Source organism: Melospiza melodia, chromosome 5 (assembly GCF_035770615.1).
Source record: "Melospiza melodia melodia isolate bMelMel2 chromosome 5, bMelMel2.pri, whole genome shotgun sequence".
Lineage (NCBI taxonomy): Eukaryota > Metazoa > Chordata > Aves > Passeriformes > Passerellidae > Melospiza > Melospiza melodia.
Window position 1 is genome coordinate 4519333 of NC_086198.1, and position 17256 is coordinate 4536588.

Below are 17256 nucleotides of genomic sequence, written 5' to 3' on the forward strand. Positions count from 1 at the left end.
TAAAATAAGCCTGGGCATGACACGTTAATCTCTGCACTTCTGAGAAGGGCTGGGTTACACCACCACTCAGAGCAAGAGTGGTCTATTAGTCCTTCTGTCTGCAGCTGCCACAGGCACACCACAGACATCAGCCACACCTTATCAACGTGTACCGGCATATTCTGCTGCAATCATGCTGCAAAACAGGTGATTTCCCAGCTCGACAGTGATACTTCATATTGAATTCATTCTTTCATGCAAATACTACAAGGTGGTAGCATTTTCAAACTTGTGGCAACATATCTCTGTGAAGTACAAGACATGTCTCAAACTGGCTATACAAATGTGACATGCCACTTCAGCTGCTGCAAACTTCAGCAGATGCCAGAACACTATATTGGAGGCAATCACAGGGTGCTAGGGGTCACACAACACTGCAATCCCTCTCTTCTCTTAATATTACAGCCAATTTCCTACTCAGTCATTTCCCTTTCACACCTATGTTATGAAACATGTCTCCTCTGAAGACATGTTTCATAGACTCCTAAAAGGGAGGAAGGTGGTGCAGCCTGAAGAAGAGAAGGCTCTGGGGAGACCTTACAGCAGCCTTCTATTACCCAAAGGGGACCTGAAAGGGACTTCTCACAAAGACAGGAGAAAGTGGAATGGCTTTCACTGAAATGGGACAGGTTTAGATTAGATATTAAGAATAAATTCTTTGCTGTGAGGTGGTCAGACAATGCAACAGGTTGCCCAGAGAAGCTGTGGATGCCCCATCCCTGGATGTATTCAAGGTCAGGCTGGATGGTGCTTTGAGCAACCTGATCTAGCACAAAATGTCCCTGTCCATGGCAGGGGGTTTGAAACAAAATGATCTTAAATATCTGTTCCAACCTAAACCATTCTATGAAACAGTCAACTAAGATGAAGGAGTGCTTCCATCTTATATTAATGATTTCTACTCATTTACACTTGGCTGGCCTATTAAACGGGGAATATTTCTGATATTACATCTGCAGAGATGGGAAAACCACATATATGAATGAGTGCAATCCATTCGTCATTTTATGGACACAAAGTTCTCCAGAGAGCATCTCTGAGTGCTGAATTTTACATTCAGATTGCTGAGTTAGCTGAAATATGTGTAATATCACCAGTAGGCATTGAGCTCCTTATTGACTGTGGGCAGAGGAAGGCTGTTGTGCATTATTTCAGCTAGGATGTGAGCTGGCGTGCGCCCACGAAATGAAATGTTGTACAGCTATCTTTTCTTTACAGGGAATGTGAATAAATGATGTGGGGAGCTTTCAGCCCTTGCTCACTGGAAAGCTCCGTCCTCTTTCCCGAACACAGGAATAGGGGTGCATTAGACATGCTTGTATTTCTTAGTGCGCCTGTGGGAGAAATAATCCCGTACAGCTGTCTTCCCATGCCCCTCAGATTCATAAGTAATCTGGCTCTTTGGGGCTGGCAAAGTGTAGAGCTCAGCTCACAATCAGCCTCCAGTGTTTTACTATATGTATGGCTGTTTTTCCCGGCTCCTCACAGTGATACTTCATGCCGAATTCTTTCTTGCATATTTATGCATTTATTTAGCAGCAGATGTTTACTTCTGATGATTTATGAGGCAATATTACAGAGACTGAGCACAATTAATGTGTTTTATAAGTGGGATTATTTCAATCCTACTTAAAAAAAGATTCCGCGTCAAAACTTAACTCTAAACCACACCTTTAAACTCCTTGCACATTCACACAAAATAACCACAAATCCAATGACTGAAGGAAGCTGAAGAGCAGTAGCAAGCCCTACATTTGCATATACATCCTTTGCTCTTTGGGGCTGGCAGCTGAGGTGGAAAGGGTGCTCAGGGGCTCAGCTTTGCTGGGTCAGAGGGGAATTTCTCCAGCTACTCAGCAACCCAGTTTCTTGCATTGTTCACAGGAGATTCAACTCAGTAAGAACTACTTCAAAGGCTCTATGGAGCTTATGCTCTGTCTTGCATTGAAATGCAACAAGGTTGTTTGAACAACGACATGAAGATTTAAGGATCTTAAGGCCTTCTAGGCTGTATTATAAATTACCACTGATTTTAAAAAGAGGGAAGGAAAGAGAGATTGACTCTCTTCTTTCTGTTTTCTCTCCTCCACTCCTCAAGATGCTAAACTTGTGTCCAACAAGTAAAAAAAAACAGATCAATATATTTCCGTAACTGTGATGACCTAAACTTCTAATTAACAAGTCAGTTAAAAGAAAGTCTTTGAAGACCATTTATGGTCTCAAGAGATTAAAAATCTGTAATCTGGACAACTATGCAAAGGAAGTTATGAGTGCAAAATGATCCTGTTCTGTTCCGTTATTAAAGTCAAGGACATTTTCTCATAGCCAACCATTGCTCCCACTAACTGACTAAAACTCAAATTACATACTATTTATAGTGAACATTTATGAAAATAATTAAGGAGATGAAGAAATGAAGGAAATCTTCTAAAATAAAATTTGGAAAACAGAATTTAACAAACAAATAGTGAAAAGTGACATTAATTAAAAATAAACAACCCATAAGAGAGGAAGAAGTCTAAATCTTCACTGCATGTTGTCTTTTGGACAATTATTTTCCCTATTTCACAATCAAATATCTGTATTAGACTTTTGCTCCAGCTCTATACACAAACATACATGAATGTAATGATGAAATAGGTGATAGTTAACATTCCTAAAGATTGTATTAGCAATATTTCATCAAAATGAGAGGAAAAGAGTTCCAAAGATATGCTGAAAGTTATATTCATATCATGGAATTTTTACAGCCTATATTTTACACATACTTTTACAAGTACTTGACCCCAGATAATTTAATTGTAGTTCAAGTAATTCTTTGAAGTTAATTCACTGACCATCAAGCTACAGGATGCTTGCAAAATATCCAAATTTTCTCATTTCTCAAAACAATTGCAACTTTTCATTAAATCCTTGTGGCTTTTAGTGTTACCAAAGACTTGGCTAGTTAAAGGTTAGTATGTGACAGTCCATGTACAATCCATCAGACACCACTGTTCATAGTGACAATTATAAAAAATGGGACTCACCTATGAAGTAGGACAGCAGTATTGCCAGCAGCACTGAGACCCCTACAGCACAGAGTGCAGTACATTTCCAGCTACAGTACTTCGAAGACTTCTTGAATTTAAAAGCACTTCTGGACAGGGTGTTCCTAGGTAGTGGCCGAGTAGGAGGGGAATAAACAGAGCCTGATGCCATTGTGTACCCTGGCGTGGCAGTGCTGAACAGCGGTGTGGTCCCTGTTCCTGTTTTGAATAGGAAATGCCTGTGAAAGAAAGAGCATATGGTAAAGTATCAAAGTATATCAAGCTGGAGCACAGGCAATCATAACTCATTCGTTTGATGTCGCCCATTTTTCAAATAGCTAACAACATCCAGTCTACAAAGGGTCATAGAAGCAATAACTTGTCATGACACTTACATGTAAAAAGACACTTTCCCTTTAAGTGAAGACCAAAGCCCCCCACACATTAATAATACACTGGCATCCAGACAGGAAACAGAACTACCCAAAATACAGTGTAGCAGGGAGGAAGTCTCTCATAGTTTACCCGACAAGTAGGGACAGGCTTTCTGCTGCTGTTTATTTGTGTTGGCTTCTGCAACAGACTACAGGGAACTCCATTAAAAAGTCAATAATGAGCAATGTGACTGCAGTCCACACTACTTATCACAGCTTTCCTACGTTAAGTAAAAAGAAAACAGCAATCTCTGAGTTACAAATTTCTGGCAACTTCTTCAAAAATAGTCAGTTAAAATTTTTTTTGGGGTCTGTCCTAAGTATTCAGCTCACTAGTTCACATCTACTTGCACATATTCCTACCATAAAAAAATCTGATTATGGATACAAGGAGCTAGTTACAGCCTAGCAGAAATAATCTAAAGAAATATATCTACTAAGCGTTCAAGAAGACCAAAACCCAGCAACAGATGTGAAAAGCAAAGTCAAAGTTAAGCACTCTGTGAGTTACCAGTTTATTTTTTCAATTAAAATTTCCAAAGGAAATATTACTCCCTGAGCTTCTATATGGTAGAATCCATTTCATGCAATCAAAATTACTTTGAAAGAGTCTCTAAACATGGCACATTCTACCTGGAGTTTTTCTCCAGATGCTCATGCACAACTCTATGAACAACAAAACCTCATTCAAAGAAAGGTCTTTGCACCAGAGGTTTCCCACCAAGTTGTTATGTTGGCAACCCTGTAGCATATGGCATGCCCTTACCTAATTAAACCCAGCAAAATGAATACATTATACGTAAAAATGGTAAGAAAGCATTCTGTGGAGACTTTGAACTTACCAACACACAGCTAAATAGAACCAGAAAGGGGTTTGGGTTTTGTCATAGCTAAGAGACACTCATGAATTGCTGATGCCCAGGTCCTCCTGAAGGTAAGTGCATGCTGTATTTGCCTCCTGCCTGTCACTTATACAGCACTGCTCAGAGGACCCAGCACTAACTGAGCCAGCTGTGCAGGGGAAAAGCCCTTCTAGTTACACCACGTGGCACTGAGCTGCTTCTTAGCTGATGGGACTTTGATTCTCTGGGACACATGCTCGGATTCTTGCATAGTAATGGAACAATTTACACTGTTAGAGACACTAGAAATTAGTTTGCCCCAATGCAGCCTGAGAAAAATACCAGCAGTTGATAAACAAGATTTGTTGTTTACAGATGATTTTGCTATGGGAGGTTAACGGATTAATTACAACATCTTGGCATAGGCCCTCTACTTGAAAATATTTGCATTACAAACATGATTCCATGAAATATTTTACATAGGTTACTTCATTCTGAATAATATTCAACTTGATGGCAGCAACAGAAGCTTATGCACTAGATCTGTACAACAGCCATGCCCCAATTTTTTTTAGCTTCTGAGCTCAGAGTATAATCAGCAATCTCAAAAGACAAAGTTCTGGTTGTTTAAATCCTGTCTAAGAAGGTACTTCATTAAAACCTGTGACATTTTTCAACGTAGCAAAGACCAAAATAATAACTAGCCCTATGTAAAAATATTTACAACAGCATTACTTGGATTGTACAGATTCAGAGAATCATGTAAATTCATTAAGTCCTGGTAAGTGTCTTATCCACTTGACCTTTATTGCTCTTTCCTTTCTGGCTACATATGGTAAATGCTATGTCCAGGTATATTTCACAAACAGATCCCAAAAGAACCCCAACAAATGCAAAGGCAGCTGTTTCCCATTCCATGTGCAATGTGCATTGTTTTGGGGGACAGAAGAAAAGCCATACAATAGATACAACAATACTCTTATATACGAGCTTCCTGATAAAAATAAGAAGCTGCCTGACCACCCTGCAATTTCCACACTCTCCTTCTTCAGCTGTAACTCTCAACAGACTAAAAATGGGGACTGGCATTATATGAGCACTTGACGAGAACTCTAATATACTTTAAGTTTTAAGAAAATAGCATAATAAAACAGTCTGCCACTGATATTTTCCTTTTTTATTTTCTCTAAGAAAGTGAGAATTGATGCTGGCTCTGGTAGACCACAGACTTCTAGAGACTGTAATCCATATTCTCAAAGCCTTTGAGGAGTTAATCCTATAGATAAACTCCAGAGATGACAGCGATGGTGTGAACTGTCATAACTCTGACAGCCCACCTCAGGCATCAAGGTAATGAAAGAAAATTGTAACTTTTATATGTGAATCTTAGAAAAATGTAGGCTGGAATTGACCCTTAAGATCATTGAGTCCGACTGTTAACTCAGCACTGCCAAGTCCACCTCTAAACCATGTCCCCAAATGCCACATCAACACATTTTTTTAAATACCTGCAGGGATTATGACTCAACCACTTCCCTGGGCAGATTGTTCTGACGTGTGACAACCCTTTCAAAGAAGAAGCTTTTCCTAATATCCAATCTAAGCCTCCCCTAGTGCAACTTGAAGCCATTTCTTCTTGTCCTATGGCTTGTTATTTGTGAGAAGAAAACAACCCCCACCTGGCTACAATCTCCTTCCAGGTGGTTACAGAGAGTGGTAAACCCCACCCCCCCCAAGCCTGCTTTTCTGCAGGCTAAACAACCCCTGATCCCTCAGCCACTCCTCATGAGGCTGGTGCTCCAGACCCTTCCCCAGCTTCCCTGCCCTTCTCTGGACCTGCTCCAGCACCTCCATGTCCTTCCTGAACCAGGCACCCAGAACTGCACAGAGCACTTGAGGTGTGGCCCCACTTGTGCCAAGTACAGAGGGAAGAGCCTCTCCTGATCTTGCTGCCACACTGTTGTTGAGACAGGCCAGGAAGCCACCTGGGCACACTGCTGGATCGTGTTCAGCTGGCAGTCAACCAGCACTTCCAGGGTTTTTCTGCAAGACAGCTTTCCAGCCACTCTTCCCCCAGCCGGTAGCACTGCAGGAGGTTTTTGTGACCCAAGTGCAGGACCCAGCACTTGGCCTTATTTAACCTTTTACAGCAGGCCTTGCTCCATCGATCCAGCTTGTCCAGATCCTTCTGTGGAACCTTCTACACTCCAGCAGATCAACAGTCCCATCCAGCCTGGTGTGTCTGAACTTGCTGAGGGAGCACTTAATCTCTCCATTAATAAATCATTGATAAAGATTGTTGATAACAGACAAAGCATCATCAGCTGGGCAAGGGAAGTGATTACCCTGCTCTGCTCTGCACTGCTGGGGCCTCACCTTGAATATTGTGTGCAGTTTTGGGCACCGCAATGTAAGAAGGTTAAAAAGTTATTTGAGAGTGTCCAAAGAAGGGCCATGAGGATGGTGAAGGGCTTTGAGGGGAAGCCATATGAGGAGCAGCTGAGGTCACTTGGTCTGTTCAGTCTGGAAAAGGGGAGACTGAGGGGAGACCTCATTGCAGTCTCCAATTTCCTTGTGAAGTGGAGGGGCAGACACTGATCTCTGTGGTGACCAGTGACAGGAGCCAAGGGAACGGCCTAAAGCTGTGTCAGGGGAGGTTCAGGTTGGATATTAGAAGAAGGTTCTTCACCCAGAAGGTGGCTGGACACAGGAACAGGCTCCCCAGGGAAGAGGTCACAGCATGAAACCTGAGAGAGTCCAGCAAGTGTTTGGACAACATTTTTGGGCACATGGTGTGACTCTTGGGGATGGTCCTGCGCAGGGCTGGGAGTTGAACTCGATGATCTTGGTGGGTCCCTTCCAACAAAGCTTCCTCTGTGATACTGGGAAATTAAAGAGGACTGTTGCCAACACTGAGCCATTGGGAACACCACTTGTGACTGGCCACCAGATGGATGGAACTGCACTCACCACCCTCTGGACCCGGCCATTCAGCCACTTTCTACCCCTGAAGAGTGCACATGTCCATGGCATGATCAGCCAGTTACTCCAGGAGCGTGCTGTGGGAGTTCAGGAATGTGCTGTCTTAGGCAGCATACAGCACAGCTCCTCACTTTAAGCTATTCTCCTTTACTTTAAATCCCATGAATACAATGCCAGAGTGGTTGCACGGTCTGGCTGAACTCTGAGGGAAAAATAATGACAGAAAAGTCAGTTTGGCATCTTCATGTGGGTTAAGAAAATTTGTTTGGATATCTCTATTTCTAATGAGTGGAGTTACTAACAAAGTTGTCAGAGACTCTCCTGCTACATTAACTCCGAGTGATAAGTATTTAAAGTGTAATGCTATCAGACTTGCACATCTTGTCTGCCTCACTGAGCCATGCCAAACTGTTCCTATGAGACTCTTGGAAGGATATGGCATCTGACAACAAATCCAGGCTGCTTCCAGATAATGCAGAAACTCTTATGCTCTTGAAATTTAATCCATCCACAAATGATTTAAATTATCTATATATCTATCTACCTTGCCTTTTCAAACTATGGAGCTCAAATAGCTAATTTCTAAAGCCTAAACTGTTTGCACTACTTGACCAGGCACTGACTTACAGGAAATTACACTATATTTCATCTCATAGGGAGCTTATAGCATCTGCAATAGTCTATCTTCCCTTCAAAATTGATCACATAACATGCACTTGCTACATCTTCACATAAGCAGCACTTTAAATATTTTATTAAGCTACAGAGTACAAAACTCCAGTGAATCATGCTAATATTTTACAAGACAAGCCAGTTTTGTATTATTAAATAATTCAACTTTTAAAGCAAATAATATTCGACTTTTACATTTATTCAATATATATTTCTGCCAACTTATTCAACAGATGTTGCTATTAAAAAGTCAGCTAATCGTAACATTTTAAGTGGGAAGTATTCAGTACCTAACAAATCTAAACTACAAAACACAAAGTTATATCATAAACTAATCTTTGGATGCAAAGATAGCTGGGAAGTACCCTTATTTCACAAATGGTAGGCATTTTACTTAAGCTTTTGTCCCTGCAATAAAAGATGGAAATACAGCATCAAAAATCTCAAAGGTGTCAGCTCAGAAAACAGAAGCATGTGAATAGAAGTAAAGTAATAATGTTTTTAATTTTACTCAGTACTCTTTGAGCACCAAGTGCTGATGTGCACTGGCTGACATGCAGAAGGTTTCTCCCTTCTCATACTGGTGAGGAGAGAGGGCTCAGAGCAAATCAGATTTTTTTTGTGCTGCCACTTCCTTTGCAAAAATAAACCTCTACTAAACTCAGTAAATAGAAAAACAGAAGGGGTAAAAAAGTGATAAAAACCGTCCATGAGTTTGGCAGAAAGATTAAGTTAACTGAAACTGTCTTTATAGAAATGGAGATAGACTATCAAAATATTCAAGGACAGTAAGACTCAGCCCAGAAGCCCAAGTACTTTTGATATAAGACAGCCAGGTGTCCAGCAACAGAAATGTGATTTAGAGTAACTTTCTTCATGAAAGGATCTATGACAAGAACTTTTGACCGCAGTTTAGAAGAAAATGGATACTATGCATCAATGAGTGCAATATTATATAAACACATCTGGAAACCCTGGACTCCAGATTGCCAGAAGCTGAGATATTATATAAATAAACTATCACCAAGCAAAAAACGAATATTACACATTACTTCTTAAATAGACTGGTCTCAACTGGAATAGAGTTATTGCATAATTTTAACATTTCTGATGTAATTTTTTACATTAGATACATGACTTTTTTAGCTTATGCTGAAATTGCTTCACCTTGCTAAAGAACGATTTCTCTTATTTTGGGCATCATATATATAGAATGCTTCGCAATACCTGGAAGATGTAAAAAAGCCTACCTTACCATTTCAAAAAACTTTTTGGCAGCATTTTGGTTCTGTTTTAAATTAATTCTTATAGTGCAACACTGCCAATAGAGCACTGAATCACATGGCAAGTATGTCACACCATATTAAAAGTCACACAGGACTTTACCAAAACTCATACTAAATATGGAATTGTGAATAAGGCCCAGCAAAATTACACTGAACTTTTCACAGTACATCACAATATGCATCATATTTTATCACCCTGCCAGTGAGATTGAATGGCAGCTACTGTTACTTTGTGCAACATTATTATTTAGTTGTTGTCTGCTATCATAGAATAAGGGCCAATATTGCTAGGCCTTATGCATAGAAGAATGAAACACTCCTCATCTTAAGAGCTATAATACCACTGATCCAGAATAAATCTGTATTTAAAATATATGTGTTTAAAACCCCTAAATCAATTAATCCTAAATCTTTGGATCTTGTGTGTCATTGTACACTAACAGCATCTGAAAAATATGGAGGAGAATATATCTAATTATCCGGTCATGTTTCTGGATAGAGAGATTCCATTGTGATCAGTAAAAAATGTCCTAGTGCTGTAGGTTTTCTTGCAGTCCTATCTCCTACACTGTCCTAAATGCAATGTTTGGTCAGTTCCATGATGATCCAATTAGTGAAAAATGGCTTTACAGATCATTACAGCCCATTGCTATAAGACAAGTGAGGAAGAACAGCTTCAACACTCAGAAGACTGCACTACAAAAGGAATCCAATATTAGAAATTATCTCTGTACCTCTGATGGAGGTGTCTGTCTAAAAAGCAGTGTAAGAGGTAGGATTCCTAAAAGCATATGCAGAACAATGAGAAAGTTAGTTTATTCCAAAAATGGTGGAGAAGGAGATAACTTATCAGACAGTGAACAGTTACAAAAGCTGTGTAAAACTGTAACCAAATAAGCAGAAACAGGAATTATTGTAGTAGGGTAGACCATCAAGAACAACACCCTGTCTGAAAGTGGCCAGTACAAAGGGAGGGACTGAATGCCTTCCAGTCTGTTTATTCACTAACAGCTTGCTCTTTCTCTAAGCAGCCCAAAACTCATGCTCTCACTGATGTCTTGTGGCATTTTGTTCTGCAGGCTAAACATGCACTATATCAAAATGTATTTCCTTCTATCAATTTCAATTTAAATTCAACTGATTATTTCCTTGTTTTTCTATAATGAGTATGTACTGTTTGCCCCGCAGTACACAAAGACAAGTTTTTATAATACTACTGTTTGGCTCACTTCATTTTTTAGGGTAAAACACAAAAAGCATTCAGAACTAATTGCCTAAAGCAAAAAAAAAATAAAATTTAGGCTTTTTATGGGTCAGGCAAAGGCAACTGTGGAGATGAGGAAAGCTATTTTCAGATACCTGTTGTTTCAGTGCAGAATAAATCAAAACTGACACTTGGATGTTGACAGAATAGAAAGTGACTTGAAGAGAGGTGAAGGAGAAAAGAAAAACTATCCCTAACATTTTTTGCATTTTTTTCTTTTACCTCTAGGTATCAAAATATCCACATATAGTTAGATATATCTGGGACACTCTAAATCTTTCTTTCATGTAAGCAAAAAGTCCACTAATCTGTTTTTTCTGACTCATCTGTCGCCCTTGCAATTTGAGAAAAACTCTGGACACAATAGCAATCACCAGCAGAGAAGACCACTGTCGACTCAAAAGATCACTGTACTTTACTGGACTCTTCCAGCTAAGGCAATAGCATTCTTTTTTTCTGTAATCACCAATTAAATATTTCATTAAATGAGCACACCAATTTTCACATTGTGGAGCACAGGTTAATCCTCCCCCCAAACCAACTCAAATCTGCCAGTATCCATCTCTATTAAAAATTATCTATTTCCCTCTAAGGTGTGTTGAATCTTTGGAAATTATTACATGAATTAACACATTTTTAAGCAAGCCCAGGCAAAATGTCTTATGCATTCTGTTAAGGTCCTCAATCTATTAGCCTGGATTCACTCCAAGGCACAAGAGGTAACAGACCTTAGACACTTAGGATTAGAAACACATCAATTTCATTCTCCTAAGGCTCCAGAGGTGGAAAAAACTTCTATCAAATCCACTTTGAGTGAATGCAAGTTGAGAGAAATGTAAATTTTAGTGAATTTCTGTTTCACTAAAACAGAAACTATCAGGACTCCTCTGCTTAGAATTCAATAGTACTCCTAATGACCTGGGTTTGACTTTTAATATAAAGTTGAATATTGATGCTGTTGAATTCCTAGGAATAAAAACTGTTAGCTATTCTGTATCGTAATGAACAAAACTGTGATGACTGCTCACCTGAACTAAAATGATACCACCAGATTTTTCCCCCAGATGGTCCCAGTTACAATGCACCTATCTGGAGTTAGAAGTAAACAATAATTCTGCTTTTCAATAACATAGTAGAACTTTCTACAAAAGTTTGGCAGCACCATGAGGCCAATGTAAGCAAATAAGACATAAGGGTAGCCAAAATTTTATTTTTCTGATGTTTCAAATGGGAAGAATAGATTTTCAGACAGAACACACTTCTAAGGTTTGGGAGCTCTGCCTCAAACAGATCATCACTGACACATGCAGAGATAGTGCACATCTATCTCTGTGCAAAGACCCTAGAAGTTTATTTGTCATTTCCATACAAAGAGATCAATTAATCTTAGAGTTAAAGAAAGGAGGGATAAATCCAGCTGCAGCTATTATAGTTTGCTCCTACTTCTCTCATTATGGATTTTTTTTCTCTCCCTGACTTTCTTGAATGCAAACCAGCTGAATTTTTCCCTCCTGGGAGTGGGTTATCATGCTTTTCTGTTTGTTCAAAAAACCCTATGACATACATTCCCCATCAAAATGAGGAGAAAGCCATTAAATGTGCAAAAGACAGTGGTCCAAGATCTCGATCTATCACAGTACTGCACCTACTGACTGGTGTGCCCTCTCTCTGCTGACAGACCCTATTCATGCTGGATTCAACTGGGGTCCCTGAGAGAGACCATGACCCTCACCTGCCACCTGACATTAGAGACCTCTGCCTGATTTTCTAATGGATAGATCACATCAATAAATACAATTCCTTGCACTGAGTTGAGGAAACAGATAGAAAGAAAAGATTAATCTCTGCTGACTAACATTATAGGAAAGATGTAAAAGATAACAGAAATTCCTGGCTAGGTTTCATGTGAACTCTGGTTCATTGATGCATGAGAAAAGCTTTCCCAGCAGGCTCTAGCAGGAATTGGATTTTTGTTTCTCTGTGAACACTTAATGCCTGTCTTCATCTTCTTTGAACATTCTTCTGAGATGAAACCTTGTAGCTGGTGGTGTTTGCCCTTAGCACAGGCTTATGACTGACTTCCACAGAACCATATGGCTGCATTTAACATAACTCCAAGCCAGCACAGAAACTGTGTTATGCTGTGAATTTGTCTTAGTTTATTTTCTGGGCAGAACTGCAATAGAAGAAATTTCTTAGGAAGAAATAGAAGCGAATTTCCGCTTCCTTGGAGTCATTATTAATGCTATCACAATCCTGGAAAAAGCTTCAAGATCACAGCAGATGAAATGATGATCAAAGTTTGGGGGAAAGAAAGGAAGAGTAGATTGCTATTATCCCCGCTATTACCCATATGTAAAAACAGAGGAAACATCTGTGCGAAGTGGAGATAAGCCCCTTCTACCAAATTATTCAAATGTTTCAGAAAAGCACTTTACATATGGCAACACTTGCTTGAATTTGGCTTGGTTTACACCAAGAACCTGCCTTCTTTGCAAACTGAGCACTGCCATCTGAGAAAGAACAAAAGTCCTACTAGGGTTAAAGTGTCTTCCTTACTGCTTGTGTGCTCTTTCACATCTGCCTCCTGCAGGCCACAGCTCCACTGCTGCCTGCTGGAGAGAGAATGGAGAAGTCAGGCATAGCAACTTGCAGCCAAAGCTTCAAAGAACAATTCTAATCTGCTGGGAAAGTCACCAGGACATGATTCCTTCAGTGCATTAGAGTCCATCTTCCTTTCCATCAGCCCTACGTTCTTGGTGGTACAAGAAAGAATGTAGTGCTACAGGATGGAAAGGGCACCTGTTTTCCTCTTATTTGTTTCTCCAAATTCAGATTTGGGCTGCTAATTCTGGACCCCAGAGAAGGAGTAGTTAATTTCTGCACATTTAGGATCAAAATAATCAGAATAATTAGATGGCTCTGCCAAGCCTGCTCCTTTGTGCTCCTCTGCTATGCTGCACTCTGTGAAGATGAACAAGGGCAACAAATAAAGCTAAGCCACACTTTGCAGAAATGAGCAAGAGAGTCCAACACAAAGCAAGTCTTGTGCTGGGCAAACAAGGAAAGAAACCTGGCTCAGTTGTAGCTACTCATAGTGCTCACTGCAGGACTGTCCCACTACTTACTTTCCAGATAAGAGTAAAACGCGATCTGTGTATTGCTGGAAAAATATCAAGTGGTTCTGTTGCCTTACAGGCTTCCTCTGGGTCTCTCAGGACTAGTACTCACACAGACCTATGGTACAGTGAGTGACTCGGCTCTTGATATTGTTGATGTTCAATTCTGAAGAAGGCAGCACTTGGGAGTGAACTTGGCAGCCCTTTACTGCACTTATACTGAATTCAGTATTTCTGATGCAATATTCCTGCTATTACAGTTCTCCTATCTCCAAAGGAAGGGAGAGCAGAGGAAAGCATCTGAATTTTGCAGTGAGGACCTGAAATGTTTATGTGAGCAGTAAGGATTTGTATTACACTTCCTTATCTTCTCTGCTCTTCTGGAATCATATTGCTAACAAGACAGTCAGGAAAAGTTGTCTCTGAGATGAGGCACTCTAACCTTAGCCAATTCCTATCTTAAATAATGAATAAATTACACTTTCCAAGCAGAAAATCAAAGGAATGTAGAACACAGCTACTCCTCCAATCTTTTTACTACTCTTGCTGTCTTCATAAAGTTTGAAGAGAACAACTGCTCTAAATGTCTCAAAAGTCACACAGAGAGTATTTAAAAAAGAAATATAATTTAAGAAGGCATTATTTACCCAAGGATTAATTTAGAAGTTGGAACAAAGGTTGAAATTTTGTCTGGACTGATGGAGCATAGTCTCTCATATGCAACATGCCACCTTTCACAGAACTGAGAGACCACCATTCACAGATTCACAAAGGCAGAGGATTACACCTTTTGCCCAGAGGAGGGTGATGCTTTATATTTTATGGTACTCATTTTCACACACACCTTTTTGCAGATGGTCTTCTCTTCATGCAATCAGCATTATCAGAGATACTGAATGCAGGCACTATACAGTCATCCAGGTCTTTGTTTTGCTGTGACATTTGGTATGGTTTCCTCACCTGTTTCAATGTGACAGAAAGAATCTCCAGAATCTGTTAAAATCCCCTTCTGGTTCAACTTGACCTGCACTTACTGGGATGGCAAGCTCAGCTGCAGCCAAGAAACTGCAGAAAGAAGTTAGCTTTTAACTTCGCAAGGTTTTTGTGCTAGCTTTATGATTTTTTATTTTTTTACTGAAGTGTTAACTTGTGATTTTATTTAAGAAAGTTTGAAGAAACTTTGGAAATCATATTGAAAGCTTTCTCATCTGCATAGGCCATCACAGATAGAAAATCCATGGTTTGATTATTTCTGGCCTCTGTCACCAGCAGAGCATATGCCAGCAGCCAAGGTTTCTCCCCATGCTGAGTCAGTCCCATAGGTGATGAGGTGCATACAATTCAAAAGGATTTCACAAATAATCACAAGCAGTAAAGTACAAGAAATTTTCTCCATTTTCATCGTAGACACGCAGCCTCTAGTCCTCTAGCATTTCATCTGTCTCCCACCTTGCCTAACCAACCAGTCTAAGTTCCTTCTTATGGACTACTCCATCCACCCATTTGGATGCCCATTCCTACCCCTTCTCTACTCAGCCTCTTTCAATTTTCTCCTCTACCATATTAAGTTTAATAGAGCATGCCCTAAACTCAGCTCTCCTGAACTTTCTCCCAAACGAACGACAAAAACCCTGAATCAATCTCCTCACAAAGAATTCCTACTTAAATACAACAGAAGTTTTCTAACATTACAAAAGTATGAAATTTTCAGAAAATCTGGGGACAATAGAAAACAGAGAATACAGAATATAGAAAAAATACAGAAATAGAAAACACCAGCATGCTTTATCTATAAGTAATTTAAATACAGTCATTTGCTAATAGTGAATCTTATATATTTTCAGATTTTGACACCCAGGTGTCAACTTCCCAACTTAGGGAAGAGGACTACCAAGTTAGGTAAAAGGAAAACAGACTTCTTACTTCAAACTAAGCTGATTTGTCAACAGGTACACAAACATATGTTTGTACATCTGAGAAAATAATAAAGCCAACAATACATACCACTAAAATACACTGAGATTTCCAGCTGTCCCATGATAATTAATGCACACTGAATACATCTCCTGAAGCAATAAACAACTATTCTTTAGGTCTAGGTCTATGAAACATTAGAATTTCTATGTAAAATGTATATTTCTATAATCATTCTTAACACCAAAGTTGTCAAATTGATTACATAAATATTCTCTCCATAAGCCATACAAATTAAGAAATAGTATATCAGAATGCATGACATGAAAACAAAGAAACAAATATATAATGATTCTAGCTGTGACACAGTATGTTAGTGACACTGATAAACTGAATCTTCATGCTGATAGCATGTTGTAGTCTCAAATCTATTATGCTTTGGAACTGATGTATTATTATCTCTGGACAACTTTCACACCAGGAGATGATCCCTGCTAGCATAATTTTAAAAATGAAGGGATTACAAACAAGATAAATTTCATTGTATTGTTACCTGAATTAGTCTCAACTAACAGAAATTTCATATAGCATACACCATTTGGTAAAATACTTACATTTGTTGATCCTATTACAAACATATAAAGCATAAACCAGGCACAGTTCTATTAACTCTACTACAGCATTTATGCATCTGAACCAGTATTGTATGGTAATTGTTCTACAGGGAAAAATAATATTTGGCTTTGTTCTGTTTCAATACACTATGCTTACAAATTTTACTTTGAAGACAATATATTGGGATCTTCTGGCAAATATCTGCAATATCCTTGAGTTTGCTGCTAATGATTGACTAATTGAATTTAACATACAATTCTCTTCCTGCTGTTGATTTTAATTTGTGGCTAGGTGAAAGCTTAAGAGTTTTTGGGAGAAGCAGATCGATGTACTGTGTCAATATATATTACAGATTAATTAGTAGGCAACTGCAGATCTCCTCATTTAATCAAATAGCACATTGTCCCTTTTATGAAGTTAGGAGTTACCATTAACAAAACAGAATTTGGACATAAAAATTTGATTTTTAGTGGAGTATGAACAAATTAACAGAGAAAGGTAAATTTATGATTAACAATTCAAAAGTGGTACTGCTTTGTCAGGGTTTTTTTTCTCTGTGTGTGTGGAACAGAAATCAATTATACTGATTTGGCATGAGAATGCCAAGAAATAGTTCAAAAATTAGACACAGATTATCGACAAAGTTAAGTAGATATGGAACAATTATAAAATAGAAATTTTACTTAAACAAATTGAAATATTCATTTATGTGGAATTCTCTACTTAAAGTTACATCTTTATCAGCAGTTTCAATATCAAACTAGCTGGCAAAAATATTAGAGATTAGGTATGTAACTCCTGCTAACTTCTTTGATTGGTTATTCTTTATCCTATAATATATGTTATAATATTTCTAAAAGACATATTTGCCAAGTAGTAAATACATTACAAAGGAAGGATCGGACCTGGTAAATGTGTAATCATGCAAAGAATTTGCAAACAGCCTGCAGAATTGTGCCATCGAGAATTAATACAATGTCAATTGCATTCTTAATGTCTAAAGTCAAAGCAAGCAAGATTTGGCAGTCAAAGCTTGCTTTGTATCTGCTATGAGTCAGTA

General features: G+C 38.9%; 1 protein-coding gene across 15 annotated transcripts in view; it reads right to left on the bottom strand.

Moving 5' to 3' along the window:
• TENM3 (teneurin transmembrane protein 3) overlaps nucleotides 1-17256 on the bottom strand; it is a 1293822-nt gene that overhangs the window by 113674 nt on the left and 1162892 nt on the right. For all 15 annotated transcript variants that reach the window (XM_063156143.1, XM_063156142.1, XM_063156144.1 and 12 more), the window contains one exon: nucleotides 3069-3307. In XM_063156143.1, the coding sequence (XP_063012213.1) occupies nucleotides 3069-3307 (239 nt within the window). The remainder of the gene's footprint in view (nucleotides 1-3068; nucleotides 3308-17256) is intronic.